Source organism: Bufo bufo, chromosome 7, assembly GCF_905171765.1.
Source record: "Bufo bufo chromosome 7, aBufBuf1.1, whole genome shotgun sequence".
Classification (NCBI taxonomy): Eukaryota; Metazoa; Chordata; class Amphibia; order Anura; family Bufonidae; genus Bufo; species Bufo bufo.
The window spans coordinates 186,929,934-186,947,427 of record NC_053395.1 but is presented as its reverse complement, the minus strand read 5'-3'; the positions used below and the strand labels follow the sequence as shown (position 1 = coordinate 186,947,427).

Here is a 17,494-nt window from a genome sequence, read left to right as displayed (position 1 = left end):
ACCACCCTAGCAGAACCAGATACCACAGTGCAGCACAATATACTGTCCTAGCAGGACCAGATACCACAGTGCAGCACAATATACTGTCCTAGCAGAACCAGATACCACAGTGCAGCACAATATACTGTCCTAGCAGAACCAGATACCACAGTGCAGCACAATATACTGTCCTAGCAGAACCAGATACCACAGTGCAGCACAATATACTGCCCTAGCAGAACCAGATACCACAGTGCAGCACAATATACTGTCCTAGCAGAACCAGATACCACAGTGCAGCACAATATACTGTCCTAGCAGAACCAGATACCACAGTGCAGCACAATATACTGTCCTAGCAGGACCAGATACCACAGTGCAGCACAATATACTGTCCTAGCAGAACCAGATACCACAGTGCAGCACAATATACTGTCCTAGCAGAACCAGATACCACAGTGCAGCACAATATACTGTCCTAGCAGAACCAGATACCACAGTGCAGCACAATATACTGCCCTAGCAGAACCAGATACCACAGTGCAGCACAATATACTGTCCTAGCAGAACCAGATACCACAGTGCAGCACAATATACTGTCCTAGCAGAACCAGATACCACAGTGCAGCACAAAATACTGCCGCCCACCCCACAGTATGAAGCTGTATCATCTTCCTGAGGACGACAATATCATTGAATTCAGGAGGGACCCTGCGGCCACTGGCCAAGTGCTTAGTTGCCTGATGCGCCTGCATTAATTAATTAATGCATCAGATCTTTATGTACCTTGCTGACGGCCAGGAGGAGGCATCGGGAAATTTCCCTGTAGGTTCTATGGGCAATCCGCCCACGGCTGGCAGCAGGGTGCAGTTTAGACACTATGATTTGCTGCTGGTAAACAATGATGAACGAGCGTTTCACTCGTTCATCGGATAATCGGCGGTACCTTTACACTGACATCTTATTGCTAACGAGCGTCCGTGCAAACCCTCATTAGCAATAATCTGCCTGAACATCGGGCAGTGTAAAGGGTCCTTAATACACTCTGTAGTATTGAGTAATAGGGCTACATACGTCGGACACAACGTGTAACCATGCTTGCGCTTTGAAAGTAATCCATTGTAGTAAAAGCTGCTGCCAAAGTGTCGCCGTCCCAGGATCCTATCCAGGAGCCAGTAGAAGCATACAAATTTGGAGGATGAAAGCAGGGAGTGTCTGGGGTTGGTGCTGCTCATTGGACTGATGGATTCTGACAATCCCCGTCTTTATCTGTAATGCAAGCTGTACCTCGGGATCAGCAGGAGCTAAGAAAGGCAGTGTACTTATGTAGGTGGTGAAACCATCTCCTTTACAAATGGCAGTCCACTTGACTCCGCAGGTAACATATTGCAGATAGCCATACATTTGGTCCCAGTAATTTTCTGTCCTATTTAATAAATTAAAATCTACATAATACAAAAGCAAGCTATGAAGTCAGGTCGCCTCCTTTTCATTAAAGGGAATTTCTTTTTCACTGAATAAGTTATTCAGCACAAATAAAAAAAAAATAATGTTCTTGCCTAATGCAGGATTGTTGGTAGCATCGGGGGTTGCTGTTCCCATTTATTCATTAATTAAGAATACTGTAGGTGGTTATAAATGAAATAATTCAATTTACCGGGGGAAGAGAAAAAGAGAATTCGGCAGAGAAGGAAAAGATTTCATGTTGTTAAATGCAACGTATAAATAAATGGCAAGAATCCGTGAAGTGCAAGCTAATACAAATGATCGTAATTATGGTTTTGTAAATGTAAGAGTTGTTAATTGTAAATTGCTCGTTGTATTCGCAGGCATGAGTCTCTCTGAATATTCCCTCACTGGGATCTGATTGTGACCCCCCCACTCCCTTCCCCCATATTGTACTTCTCGCTTTTCTGTCAAGCGCATGAGAAAATAATTTTGCCGAAAGATGACATTCAAAAATGTTTAGTGTGTGCATAAAAGATATTTATCTACAATCATTATGAAAAAAGTGCATTTTAGACAGAATAATACCACCAGCTTGCTTTCCTGATGCTCACCTGTCACTCATGGCGGCAATTCCTTCAATAAATTGTTTGTAAGTGTAGCAATATCACTACTTTGTGAAGGAGGTAATTAGGCAGAAAAACAGGAAGGTAGCAATCTTCAAATGTAAGTATTAGCGCTGCTTTAGATAGTAAAATAACCTATGTAGTGCACACACATTGCACTCACACCGCTCATTCCCGTACTCTGCGGATAGGAAACCAATAATCATGCTTTGAGAAAATATTGCCTGCGCACCAAAATAAGGTTTTACGACCAAAATGAAACACCTCTCTGATAGTTGTGCCTGGTCTCTTACCAGACTTTTAAAAGGGAATCATTTCTACGTATCATAACATTAGCAGGTAGTTACATTGCGGCGTCTAGCGTTTCTTACGATATTACCATCAAAATTACAAACCAAATGTTTGCCACGTTCTCCTGTGTCCGATTATATGATTGAAATGAAAACAAGCGTTGACACCTGTTAAGTATAAGCATTTCAGTTGTCTTATTGCCTTTCCCATTGTGTTTGTTGCATCTAATATGGCCACCATTAGAGCCCCGATAAGAAGGGTAGTTTCACATTAGCGTTAAAACTATCCGGCAGGCAGTTCCGGCAGAGTTCATTGCACCCTGCATATTCCCGCTAGAGCCCATTGACTATAATGGGACCTGGTGGGGATCAGGCTGGTGTTAGGCATGAGTGTCAGATTTTGGCCAGACAAAAACCAGTTCAAGCAACAGTTTTTGTCCGGCCTAATGCTGGAAACAAGCGGGATCCCTGCCGGGTCCTGTTATAGTCAGTGGGGTCTGGGGGTGCTCCAGCCCTGTCCAGCTATGCCGGCAGAGGTAGTTCTTACCAGTCTAAGGCCTATTTCCAGTTGACCCAGACTCCTGCCTAATTATATATTATACATTGCCAATTCTGGATTCTGGGACAGCTGGATAAATGCTGTTGGTCATGTTGCTTAAAGGGGTTATCCAGTAATTGTACATTGATGACCTATCCTCAGGAAAGGTTATCAACATCAGATCGGCGGGGGTCCGACACCTGGAACCCCTGCCAATTAGCTTTGAAACTGAAGTCACCATACATTGGTCACATGACCTACTTGCAGCCTAGCCCCATTGAAGTGAATAGGGCTGAGCTGTAATACCAAGCACAGCGACTATACAGTGTACGGCGCTGGGAGTCAGCTGTGCTCACAGATATAGCTGATTGGTGGGGTGTCCACACTCGGACCTCTGCCGATGTGATAATGATGATCTATCCTGAGGATAGGCCATCATTATCTTTACCTGGATAACCCCTTTAAAACAGATCTAAATAAAGCCTTCCTCCACCCTTAGAATACCATGTGAAAAAAAATTACATTTACATTATTCCATACCATTTTTTTGTGGTATACCAATGTAAACCAGCCTGACAGAGGTGAAAGGGATGCTCTTTTGGCCTCCAATCAGCTTAATGGTTGCTTAGCGTGAACATCAGAAACTCTTCCCTTGCATACATACCAAGCTGAGGCCAAAAGCATGATGTGAACGCCGAGTAATGGCAAAAAAAAAAAAATTACAAATAACTTGACAGAAGAGGACGACTTAATTAGTTATATTTGCCAGTCAACTTTTTGGTCTGGTACTAGTGATTGGGAGCAGTGTAAGGAGGTTGTGTACAAAGAGCTTTCCCAAAAATGGTTTCCGTTTTTTCGATATGAGCTAGCTAGGAGACCTCTCGCCATATAGATCTCTGGAGTTCGTAAATGAAAAAACTCAACCTTCTGGTCAACCAGTAAAAGTGACAAAAACAGTTTTCAAAGCTGAAAACAAGGGCAGCCCATAGCAGTCTAATCACAGCTGTTAGAAAATTAAATTTTATTGATGATGCATCCAAGTCTGCTCTGTGCCCTGTGTGATCTTTAATTCTTTCACCCCCTATAGAATCTGCTTGAAAATAATTGTCCCTTTGTTTAGGCATTTGATAAGCACGCTTTAGACGCTCTTCATCAGGTCTATGGATACAGTTAACGTACTGCAGTGTGAACACACCCCAAGATGCTTTAGATACTGCCTTCATGAAAAGTTTTGAAGGCAGCCTTTTGAATCTTTCTCACATTATATTCTGCTTTTCTCTCCTAGAATAACAAGCCCTTGTATTCATTCGAGGACAACTCTGACTACGTTTATGATGTCATGTGGTCTCCCACTCATCCAGCCCTATTCGCTTGTGTGGATGGAGTAGGACAATTGGATTTGTGGAACCTCAACAACGATACAGAGGTAAGTCGGTGTCTACATAAAAAACGTTGCTCGAAGACAGTCCTTTTATAATTTAAAAGAATTTGCCTAAATTACCTTACAGCTCCTCCAACAACGTCCTGTTGTGAGGGGGCATATAGAATTAATGTAAGTGCGAGTACATCTACAAATCAGATTACAGGGTATGTGTCATTAATGACCTGTTTCAATTATGTTTATATGTTGAGCTTAACTTTTTACATTTCTTGAAATAAAATTTCCATGTCATTGTCTATACTAATGAAATCTTGCAGCTTTACACATCAGTCACTGATCTTAATAATAGATTGACACTTCCTATTCTGTAGAGATCACTTCTCAGCTGTCATCTCTTTATTATCATAGGCAGGATTACAATGACAGATAACACCTCTGAGCAGCTATCACAAGATCCACCATTCACAATTGGTGATAGTCACAGCTTGTCTACTCCCCCTCCCAGCACAATGACCTATGCACAGAGCATGCCTGGAAACCCCCCATAGAGGTCAATGGCCACCTCCTGTCCGTTGTGCAAATTGGTCCTTGTGGCTGCTGTGAAGCATTTCTGGGAATACTGTTAAAAGCTGCTCAGGTGAGATGGCTGTCCTCATAATAATGTACCGAAAATAGAATACAAAAATCTATAATCCAAACCTAAAAAACATTAGAAAACAGAATATGTATCACTGCGTATATGCGTAAAACAAAATATAGGCAACACATTCTTTAAAAGGCTTTGGTCGAATTAGTATACTATACATTTTAATTGATAGGAGGTCCAGCCCACAAATCCAAAAATAATAATTGGGACCATGCTGTATTTTGACATAATTGAGTGTCCTCAGTATGTTAATTAAATTACATTATCATGGCTAAGTGAGAATTGTAAAAAGTATATTCAATTTCTTGTATTTGCCCAAATTAGACTTTATATTGGAGAAACTGGTATAAAACCCACTTTGTGTGCTGGGAAATTAAGCAATTAGCCCATTTAAACCTGCATAGGCAGATGGGTCTGTTCATGCTTTTATTTTTGCACCTCAAGTGGTTAACAAGCGGTTTTCTAAGAGACTCTTAAAGACTCATTAACACTTATAATTTTGTAATTGTGTTTGACTGATATAACAGCTATGAATGGAATCAAAAATAATTATAGAATTAATATTGGTGTAAAGTATGTCATTTGCCATGGCGTTGATATTCGTCCATTTAGATTAGAAAACCGTCATAAATGAATGAGCGATCCTGTGACAGAACGTATATATTACATATGGATAAATGCGGCTCTTGGGGAATAAAACACTAACTGTCGTAAAAATATATATAATCTTAGTCGTATTTCCCTTTTCAGTGCCATTAAAGGTGTTTTACGATACTTTTATACAGATTATCTATCGTCTGTATAGGTCATCAGTAGTGTTAAGTGAATCGAGCTTTGAAAGTAGATTCGCTCAAAATTTCATTTTAACAGGTCTCTGTGCAACATGGGAAATGTATGGGCCCCAGCGAGGTGAACAGAGTTATCACCAAAGTCCCGGAAGACTTCGGCCATCAATTTTTAGACTTTAAAACTATTTTAAACATGAATCCGAACTCTGTACCGAAGCTGACTTCGGATCCATAAATCACTGCGAAAGGTGCACCACAATGATATGCAACCGACAACACTGGCTAATCCCTCAAGCTAAAGTTAAAAACTGAGACTTTAGCCAGTGTATTCCAGTCAGGAACACATTGGAGCCCTTTTGCACCACCGTCAAGGTAGCTCAGTGTGGCATGGGTTCCTACCACTAGACTACCTATCGTGTGTTGGATCTTAGCACCTCTCAGACCGTGTTCACACACCATAGGTAGTCTAGTGGTAGGAACCCATGCCACACTGAGCTACCTTGACGGTGGTGCAAAAGGGCTCCGATGTGTTCCTGACTAGAATACACTGGCTAAAGTGTCAGTTTTTAACTTTAGCTTGAAGGATTAGCCAGTGTTGTCGGTTGCATATCATTGTGGTGCACCTTTCGCAGTGATTTATGTATTTTTATATTTTCATCCACACATTATTTCATCTTGTGTAGGATTCTCTTGTGGTGCATGTGGTCCGCTGCCGACAGCCTCCATTGTATGCATTTCTGCTGGGGATTGCTGTTAGCAACGGATCGCATGCGGAGGAATTGCTCCCCCAGTTATAATCACGCCACAATGTTTGGGGTTCTTGAGCATTTCCTCCCATTTAGGCCACTTTATTTCAGTGATTTTTCAACTTCGGATCCATGTTTTAAAATGTTTTTAAAGTTGAACAATCAAATCCCAAAGTTATTCAGCGCAAGACTACGATAATAACGAATAGGGATCGACCGATTATCGGTTTTACCGATATTATCGGCCGATATTCAGGATTTTGACCGTTATCGGTATCGGTATCTATTTTGCCGATATTCCGATAGCGTATGGGGAACACAGATCGCGCTGCTGTCAGCGCTCTCTGTGTTCCCTCAGCAGCACAGGGGAGAAGGAAGCAGTGTCTCCCTCCCCCTGTGATGCTGCTGCCGCTAATGAAGAGACAGATGGGAAGAGGAGGGGAGGGGCTTTGGCCACTGCACCACCAATGATGTTAACTTACTCATTCATTCAAATTTAACAGGAGGCGGGAGCTAGCTGCAGAATCACATAGCCGGCTCCCGACCTCTGAGTGGTAGCTGCAATCCGCGGCACCTGAGGGGTTAACTACCGCGGATCACAGTTACCGCTCATAGAGGTCGGGAGCCGGCTATGTAATTCTGCAACCAGCTCCCGCCTGCTGTATATGAATAAATTAGAGATTTATGTTCATTGGTGGCGCAGTGTGCCCCCCAGTATTAATCATTGGTGGCGAAGTGCGCCCCCCCAGTTTTAATCATTGGTGGCAGTGGCCACAGGGTCCCCTCCTTCTCCGATAGGAGCCCCAGCAGTGTAATCCTGGGGCTCCGATCAGTTACCATGGCAGCCAGGACGCTATTGAAGCCCTGGCTGCCATGGTAAGCTCCATGCTGCTGTGTGCACAAAGCACAGAGCAGCAGGGACAGTGTGAGCTCCTATTCACCCTGATAGAGATCTATCAGGGTGAATAGGACAAGGGTTCTAGTCCCTAAGGGGGCTAAAAGTTAGTAAAAAAAAAAACACCAAAATATCTTAAAAAGAAAGATTTACAAAAAAAAAAACAACTACACATTAACAATAAAAATATTCATTTTCAGCAGATTTGTGTAGGAATTTTTTTTTTTTTCAAAAATGAAATTTCACAGAATATCGGTATAAATTATCAGCTATCGGCCTGAAAGTTCCCAAATTATCGGTATCGCCCCTAAAAAAAAATCAATATCGGTCGATCCCTAATAACGAATTTGCCTCACCAGAGCCCATACATTTGGATGCTGTAAGGAGACGAATCTCCGTACAGAATTCAAAAGAAGTTTAATGAAAGAAATGACTGGGACATAACCATACCAGGGTACTCTTTATACAGAAGAGACAGAGAAGGCAAGAAAGGAGGAGGAGTGGCCCTGTATGTGAAAGATAGCATTAAATCTAACCTAATACAAGTTGGTGAGGCCAACATAGAGTCAGTTTGGGTTACGTTGCAGTTTGCTAACCATGCAGTAACTCGTGTAGGTGTGATATATAGACCACCTGGTCAAGTTAAAGAACTAGATGATCTACTAGTTGAAGAAATAGCTAAAATGACAATGAAAGGAGAAGTTATCATTATGGGAGATTTCAATCTTCCAGATATAAACTGGAAAACCAAAATAGCAAGTTCTACCAGGAGTACAGATATTCTAAATTCCCTACTGGGGTTATCTCTACAACAAGTGGTTGAGGAGCCAACCCGGAGGGAGGCCATTTTGGATTTGGTATTCACAAACGGGGATTCGGTATATGATGTCATTGTAGGCGAAACCTTGGGATCTAGTGATCACCAGTCAGTGTGGTTTAATATAAGAACTGTGAAAGAGTCCCACCACACAAAAACAAAAGTTTTAGATTTTAGAAAAACAGACTTTTCAAAAATGAAATTAGTCATAAATGAGTCCTTATCAGACTGGAACGGATTACATGGAGTCCAGGAGAAATGGGACTACTTAGGGCTCTTTCACACTTGCGTTATTGTCTTCCGGCATAGAGTTCCGTCGTCGGGACTCTATGCCGGAAGAATACTGATCAGGATTATCCTAATGCATTCTGAATGGAGAGCAATCCGTTCAGGATGCATCAGGATGTCTTCAGTTCCGGTACGGAACGTTTTTTGGCCGGAGAAAATACCGCAGCATGCTGCGCTTTTTGCTCCGGCCAAAAATCCTGAAGACTTGCCGCAAGGCCGGATCCGGGATCAATGCCCATTGAAAGGCATTGATCCGGATCCGGCCTTAAGCTAAACGTCGTTTCGGCGCATTGCCGGACCCGACGTTTAGCTTTTTCTGAATAGTTACCATGGCTACCGGGACGCTAAAGTCCTGACAGCCATGGTAAGTGTAGCGGGGAGCGGGGGAGCAGTGTACTTACCGTCCGTGCGGCTCCCCGGGCGCTCCAGAGTGACGTCAGGGCGCCCCAAGCGCATGGATCACGTGATCACATGGATCACGTCATCCATGCGCATGGGGCGCTCTGACGTCATTCTGGAGCGCCCGGGGAGCCGCACGGACTGTAAGTATACCGCTCCCCCGCTCCCCGCTCCTACTATGGCAACCAGGACTTTAATAGCGTCCTGGGTGCCATAGTAACACTGAAAGCATTTGGAAGACGGTTCCGTCTTCAAATGCTTTCAGTACACTTGCGTTGTTACGGATCCGGCAGGCACCTCCGGCAACGGAAGTGCATGCCGGATCCCAACAACGCAAGTGTGAAAGAGGCCTTAAAAGGTGCATTATTGAAGGCAACAGAAAATTGCATTAGACTTGTCAGTAAAAGTAAAAAAAGGAGGAGACCAATGTGGTACTCAGAAGAAGTGGCCCAAATCATTAAAAATAAAAAGCTAGCATTTTGTAATTATAAAAAAACCCAGAGCAATGAAGATAAGGAAATCTACAAGATTAGGCAGAGAGAGGCCAAGCAAGTTATAAGAACTTCTAAAGCGCAGGCAGAAGAAAAACTAGCTCAGTCTATGAAAAAAGGGGATAAGACATTCTTCAGATATATAAATGAAAAAAGGAAATTAAAACAAGGAATAACTAAATTAAAAACAAAGGACGGAAGGTATGTAGAAGAGAATAAAGGGCTAGCCGACTGCCTTAATGAATACTTCTGTTCAGTTTTTACAAAAGAAAAAGGAGAAGGACCTCCACTAGAAAGAATGACTATTAAATCGTTTGATGCATGTATCTTTACAGAGGAAGATGTTCTAAGTTTGCTGTCTAAGGTGAAGACAGATAAGTCACAGGGGCCTGATGAGATACACCCAAAATTATTAAAAGAGCTTAGTGGTGAGCTGGCAAAACCGTTAACAGATTTATTTAACCAATCATTAGTAACAGGAGTCGTCCCGGAAGATTGGAAATTGGCAAATGTCGTGCCCATTCACAAGAAAGGTAGTAGGGAGGAATCGAGCAACTATAGACCAGTGAGTCTGACATCAATAGTAGGCAAATTAATGGAAACCCTATTAAAGGATAGGATTGTGGAACATCTAAAATCCCATGGATTGCAAGATGAAAAACAACATGGGTTTACTTCAGGGAGATCATGTCAAACAAATCTTATAGATTTTTTTGACTGGGTGAATAAAATAATAGACGGTGGAGGTGCAGTAGACATCGCATATCTAGATTTTAGTAAGGCTTTTGACACTGTCCCACATAGAAGACTTATCAATAAACTGCAGTCATTGAGCATGGACTCCCATATTGTTGAGTGGATTAGGCAGTGGCTGAGTGACAGACAACAGAGGGTTGTAGTCAATGGAGAACATTCAAAACAAGGTAATGTTACCAGTGGGGTTCCACAGGGATCTGTACTGGGACCGATTTTGTTTAATATCTTCATAAGTGATATTGCAAAAGGCCTCGCTGGTAAGGTTTGTCTTTTTGCTGATGACACAAAGATATGTAACAGGGTTGATGTTCCTGGAGGGAAACGCCAAATGGAAAAGGATTTAGGAAAACTAGAAGAATGGTCAGAACTCTGGAAACTGAAATTTAATGTGGATAAGTGCAAGATAATGCACCTGGGGCGTAAAAACCCAAGGGCAGAATATAGAATATTTGACACAGTCCTGACCTCAGTATCTGAGGAAAGGGATTTAGGAGTAATTATTTCAGAAGACTTAAAGGTGGGAAGACAATGTAATAGAGCAGCACGAAATGCCAGCAGAATGCTTGGATGTATAGGGAGAGGTATAAGCAGTAGAAAGAGTGAAGTGCTTATGCCGCTGTACAGAACACTGGTGAGACCTCACTTGGAGTATTGTGCGCAGTACTGGAGGCCATATCTCCAGAAGGATATAGATACTCTAGAGAGAGTTCAGAGAAGAGCTACTAAACTAGTACATGGATTGCAGGATAAAACTTACCAGGAAAGGTTAAAGGACCTTAATATGTATAGCTTGGAAGAAAGAAGAGACAGAGGGGATATGATAGAAACTTTTAAATACATAAAGGGAATCAACTCGGTAAAGGAAGAGAGCATATTTAAAAGAAGAAAAACTACCACAAGAGGACACAGTTTTAAATTAGAGGGGCAAAGGTTTAAAAGTAATATAAGGAAGTATTACTTTACTGAGAGAGTAGTGGATGCATGGAATAGCCTTCCTGCAGAAGTGGTAGCTGCAAATACAGTGAAGGGGTTTAAGCATGCATGGGATAGGCATAAGGCCATCCTTCATATAAGATAGGGCCGGGGGCTATCCATAGTATTCAGTATATTGGGCAGACTAGATGGGCCAAATGGTTCTTATCTGCCGACACATTCTATGTTTCTATGTTTCTATGTTGAACTAATTGACTTTGGATCTAGGATCTGAAGATCAATTCGTTCTACACTAGTTATCAGTAGATGTGGTAGAGATGGGAGAACCCTGATTCACATGATTTGGACCTGTCCAGTTATAGCCGAATACTACTCAAAGTAACATGGTTTTCTCAATGAGAAACTGGGATTACCGGCAGTTTGCTTCCCAGAAAATAGATTTCTAGGGTTGATAAATGATTTAATCTAAAATACATTTTCTAGGATACTCTATCGACTGTTTTATGCAAGAAAATCCATCCTATTAAATTGGAAACCTCCGTCAGTCCCATCAGTCCAACATTGGACTCTGATTATAGATGCGGCTCTGCCAATGTACAAACTGACTTTCTTGGCGAGGGGTACTCCTGTGAGATTTGAGAAAATTTGGGGACCCTGGCTGATGGCTAGGTCACTGGTCATTTAACAACAGGAAAGGTTATGAGATGCTGTGAAGGGTATAGGTGTGGGAGTCATTGTTAGCTAAACACATCCAACACTTTTAATTTTCTGGTATTGAGATCCTTCATAGGGGCTCAATACCGGAAAATAATGCTTCAGTTTTGTCCCCATTCGTTGTCAATAGGGACAAAACTGAACAGAACGGAATCCTCCAAAATGCATTCCATTTAGTTTAGTTGTGTTCCCATACTGGAGAGCAAACCGCAACATGTTGTAGTTTGCTTTCCGTCCCGGGATGCGGAGCAAGACGGATCCGGCATGACCCCCAATGCAAGTCAATGTGGACGGATCCGTTTTCTCTGCCACAATAGAAAACGGATCCGTCCTCCATTGACTTTCAATGGAGTTCATGACGGATCTGTCTTGGGTATGTTAAAGAGGACCTTTCACTAGAATAAAAAATCTAAACTAAGCATACAGACATGGAGAGCGGCGCCCAGGGATCTCTCTGCACTTACTGTTATCCCTGGGTGCCGCTCCGTTTTACCGGTATAGGCTCTGGTATCTTCATATGTTTGGCTCAACTGCGCTCAGCTCATAGCCTGAGAGTTTTTTTTTTTCTCTCAGGCTATGAGCTGAGCGCTGTGATTGGCCAGCACTCCAGCCTGGGAGAAGGAGACGCCGACAGGCTCCACCCAGTTGAGCCGAACATATGAAGATACTGGACCCTATACCGGGAGAACAGAGCGGCGCCCAGGGATAATAGTAAGTGCAGGGAGATCCCTGGGCGCCGCTCTCCATGTCTGTATGCTTAGTTTAGATTTTTTATTCTAGTGACAGGTCCTCTTTAAAGATAATACCACCGGATCCGTTCATAACGGATGCAGACGGTTGTATTATCAGTAACGGAAGCGTTTTTACTGGACCCTGCCGGATCCAGTGAAAACGCTAGTGTGAAAGTAGCCTTACCTGCTGATCTACAAACTAAATTCATTAGCAAAGAAAAAAGGCCGGAGAGAATGGAGAAATTTAGAGTCACTAGTCGATGACCAAACGTACTATTTAGTGGTGAAAAGGGTGACCGTAGCGCTGTGGTGGGTGTGAATGTGGAGTGAATGGTAGTTTCACTTCTTGAGTCAATGGAGCTGGATTGTAGTGAATGAGTCAGCATGTACTGACATTACTGAATAACAGTATGAGATCATGTCCCTTCATGATGCACACTAACATTGTTTATGTACTGATACCAGTGACTTTGGTCTTGAGACTTTTGTTAGTCTGTTTTCTTTTTTGTCTTTGAAAATTAAAATAAAGACTTAAAAAAACAAAAAAAAAAACACTAGTTATCCGTATCTGATCGTAGGCGTCCAGTACCCTGCTGATCGATCAGCTGCTTGAGAAGGTACTGGCGCACGCAGTAGTGCCACGGCCTTCTCCTAATTTAGCCTAGGCCATGTAAAGTCACATTCATCGGTCACATGGCTAGGCGCACCATTGAAGTGATTGGTGCTGAGCTGTGATTCCAAGCACAGCCGCTGTACAGTGCGCTGTGCTTGGTGCAGGGCTGTGGAGGAGGAGTCGGCAATTTTGGGTACCTGGAGTCTGAGTCGGCAAAAATGAACCGACTCTTACTAAATTTAAATTGTAATAAAAAAAGCAAGTTTAAATGTCCCAATTCACAAAAAGTTATAATTAAAGGGAATCTGTCACCTGCTTTTAGCATTTTAAGCTTTCAACATCGCCATGTTCAATAAAGTACCTTATTTCCTGCAGTGGTCTTCTTACTTTATTTCGTTTTGTCATTTTGATAAAAAATATATTTTTCTGATATGCTAATGAAGCTCCAAGGTGCCCAGAGGTGCAGTACCGCCTGTGCGATCATCAAGTTCCTGAGGGCAACAGCGCTCAGATTACATCACTGGGCTCGGCGCATGCCCAGTGAGACTTATGAGGCTGTTGCCCTCAGGAGCTTGATGATCGCACAGGCGGTACTGCGCCTGCGCGAGATTTCTGGTGGCCGACAGGAAGAAGAACGGGGATTTCTTGAAGGTAGAAGATGACGTGGCGAGGGGGCGGAACCGTTTGCCGGGGCTGTGGAAGGTTATTTCAGGATCAGGAGGCGTTCTTGGGCTTCAAATTAAGGCGGGCAGGGCACTGCAGGGGGCGTCACTGGGCTCCAGAGAGGAAAAAAAACGCACCTCTGGGCACCTTGGAGCTTCATTAGCCTATCAGAAAAAGAGCTTTTTTTTAATCAAAATGACAAAACGAAATAAAGTAAGAAGACCACTGCAGGAAATAAGGTACTTTATTGAACATGGCGATGTTGAAAGCTTAAAATGCTAAAAGCAGGTGACAGATTCCCTTTAATTACTTCTCTACTGTAAGAATAAAGGCCAATGCATGCAGTGCGTCACGTTACCGCAAAACGAACACGTTAAGTGACCGTGAAGAAGCATGCTTTTCATATGCTTCACTATATGGCATGCAACGCACAGTTAAGGAGCGGCAATACTTATACTTTCCATTGTGTTCCGCTGTTACCGGGAACGCAACGCCCATGGTTAACCTCGCCTCTCACTGATAACTGATTAAGTAAATATGTTTTTTGCAGGACTAGAGACACTTGTATAAGTGAAGGGAATGGATAGTCAAAAGTTCAAGACTGAAGCTGTAAACCATTTGAAAAACTGCTGTCATTCAGCTAAGGCTATAAAAACTTGTAAACTCAGATTGTTAGCTTAAACTTTAAACATGACTATGGGATTCTACTAGGAAAATCATGTTTTAAAATAAATGCCCCTTCCTGGATCCTCCCACTGCCCTATCTTCAGGAGGAGATCAGCACACAAAGGAGAAAGCAGCAGCTTCTGCCCAACTACCTCTCTGCTATAAGAGCTTAGAAGAACTTGGTGGAACAGCTGTATGTTGCCTTTCTTTCCTTCAAGGAATGTATAAAATACATTTGCATATTAAATACAGAGGAGTCGGAGTCGGAAGTACCAAAAACTGAGGAGTTGGAGCATTTATCTACCGACTCCACAGCCCTGGCTTGGTGACCCGAGAGCTGCGAGTGCCAGTGCCTTCTCAAACATCTGATCGGCGGAGGGGCCGCCATGTAATACACGCTGCAGTGGCCAAACACGCTGTGATCGGATAAACCTTATAGAAGGGGTTCTCTGAGCCTTATGTTGTATATTTGGTATATTTGCCTTTTTGTGAATTTGTGTAGTGATCACACGTCAATAGTTCTCTAACCCTAGAAGTCTCCATCTCATAGATCTTTTCCAATTTATCTGCATCTGAAAAACAGAGAAAGCAGAGTAATTATTTAAATGTGGATTGACAGTATATTGCTAGATTAGGGAACTCTGAATATTCAGATGCCGTATTCTCATATGTGTTTGTGCCCTGTCTTGTGAACAGGTCCCTACAGCCAGCATTACAGTTGAGGGAAATCCAGCTCTCAATCGGGTCAGGTGGACTCATTCTGGTAGAGAGATTGCCGTGGGAGACTCTGAAGGAGAAATCTTCATCTATGATGTGGGAGAGGTATGTTGTATTCTTCCATCTTATTGGTGTGAGTAAACTGTGACTTGAAATGTACTGGTACAAATCTGTGTAAAATTCTTCAGTTTTAAGCCTTTGTGTCAATCTTGACATCTAAAACTATGTTTCTTTATAGTGGTCAATGTTCCATTCTTGTGGATCTCCAAATATCCTGCATGTCCAGAGTTTCATTTTAATATTTCTGCAGCCACCACTGGGGAGGAACTAACTGTAATATTGTTGTATTAATCCTTTCATCTACAAACAGTATACAGTAAGCTCCCCCTAGTGGTGGCAGAAGACAGCCAAAACTTTATTATTTAACTCTGTTTAGGCAGGGGATTTGGATCAGAAACATTGAGCTCCAACTGCTATAAAGTTATGTTGAGAAACTGCTAACTTTTTGGTGTATTTAGATAAAAAGTTTTCAGGGATGGAACTTTGGGCCGATTTGCTAAACGAAATAAAATAAAAATTGGAGACATTTTCCATAGATCCTTCTGCATTGTGCATTTCATGTTACTTCAGAAGTGGTGGCTGGAGTGTTATTCAGTCCTGATGAGGAATCTGGTGGCAACTATTTTGCTAGTTTATATATATAACCCACAATGCGGACCATGGGGGTTATTTGGCAAAAAAGTTGCTTTGGGGCCATTATGTGACTCTTTTTTTTAAAGGTCTGTGTGCCTGTATTTAGGCACACGCAGTGTTTTAACGTTGTCCTCCCCTCTGGGGTGTTGCATTGGCGGGGCAGTTGTCCTCATTAAATTCACAAACATGTATGCCTGTTTCCAGGTGTAAATGATGATTGAAATCTACTCAAGTCTGAAGCTGGAGTAGATTTCACTCTAGGAGCATGGACTAGCAGAAGATGTGACTCGTCATCAATTAGGCAGATCTTTCAGCAGCGCAGGCGGCATCATACACCGGCATAAAGTGCCGATCTCTGATATATAATTATATAATATAATTAAGTGACCCGCTGAATGTTTTATGATTTTGATTTTATTCTTCCTTTAACTTCACAGCAGATTGCCGTGCCTCGCAATGATGAATGGACCCGCTTTGCAAGAACACTTGCAGAAATCAATGCCAACAGGGCTGACGCAGAAGAGGAGGCAGCTAACCGCATTCCTGGCTAAATGCTTTTTAGGACATGTGACGTAAAGAGAGCCGCACTGACTTGATATACCCTCCAGAGCTCTAGCATGTGTCTGTTCAAAAGATAATTTAAGAAGCCCTATGTGGATAGGATCTGTGGACTACAATGTTTTATAAACTTCATTGCAACCAATTGCAGTGTCCCTTTTTATTTGTACCTTCACGTTTGTTGTCCCTTCACTGTGTGTAATAGTCCACCTCTGTCTGACCAGTGGCTGGTGGACCTTTACTGTCAGACCAGCTGCTCAGAATAACGCCACTTTAAAAAAAAAAAAAAAATCCATTTACCTTACTAATGCAACTGTTACTGCAAATCTAACCCCTCAGGATATCACTATTATTAGGGCTGTGTGTGTGCCATGGTTCCAGCACTCGGCAAACTACTGCATGCAGTGGACTCTTTTATGTTAATACCATTACTTAGTCTGCCATTTTATTAAAGGAAAATGTTTCTAACTTGATATTTCCAATGACTGTCTCATGTTTTGTCTGGTAATTAAGTAAAGACCAATAGATTTCTGTAAAAGTATGTGATTGGTATTTTCTTACTGGTGATCCTTTAGTAACAATAGTCTTACTGTACAACACATGGTATAAAACAATGATATAATTCATAGAATAGCCATATATTCAGGACTGTACAGGGAAGACATCAGGCCTCATGCACATAACCGTTTTTTTTTTTTTTCCGCATTTGACCTACATTTTTTGCAGATCGGATGCAGACCCATTCATTTCAATGGGGTCACAAAAGACACTGTGTGCTGTCCGCTCTGCTAAAAAGGATAGAACAGGTCCTACTCCTGTCTGTTTTGTGGACAAAAATAGGCATTTTTAAGACCACAAAACTGATACAATTATATGCATGAGGCCTATATAACATAAAACATCTATAGCCAGCTCACCTTTAGGGCTTATGCATACGAACATAAGGGCTCCGTGCTGTGGTCCGCAATATACGGACACTGGCTGTGTGCACTTTGTGCTGCGGATGAGGACCCATTGACTTGAACGGGTCCGCAGTCTGTAAAATACGGCAAAAGATAGGACATGTCCTATCTTTTGTGAAGCGGAGGCACGGACCTGAACGCCCACGAAAGCGCTTCAG

The 17,494-nt window shown here is 42.4% G+C and overlaps 1 protein-coding gene across 4 annotated transcripts in view; it reads left to right on the top strand.

Moving 5' to 3' along the window:
* Window positions 1–16,847, top strand: part of DYNC1I2 (dynein cytoplasmic 1 intermediate chain 2) — a 136,065-nt gene extending 119,218 nt beyond the window's left edge. For all 4 annotated transcript variants that reach the window (XM_040441761.1, XM_040441762.1, XM_040441759.1 and 1 more), the window contains 3 exons: window positions 4,165–4,305; window positions 15,103–15,228; window positions 16,254–16,847. In XM_040441761.1, the coding sequence (XP_040297695.1) occupies window positions 4,165–4,305; window positions 15,103–15,228; window positions 16,254–16,367 (381 nt within the window). In that variant the 3' untranslated portion in view covers window positions 16,368–16,847. The remainder of the gene's footprint in view (window positions 1–4,164; window positions 4,306–15,102; window positions 15,229–16,253) is intronic.
* Window positions 16,848–17,494: the final 647 nt, after the last annotated feature.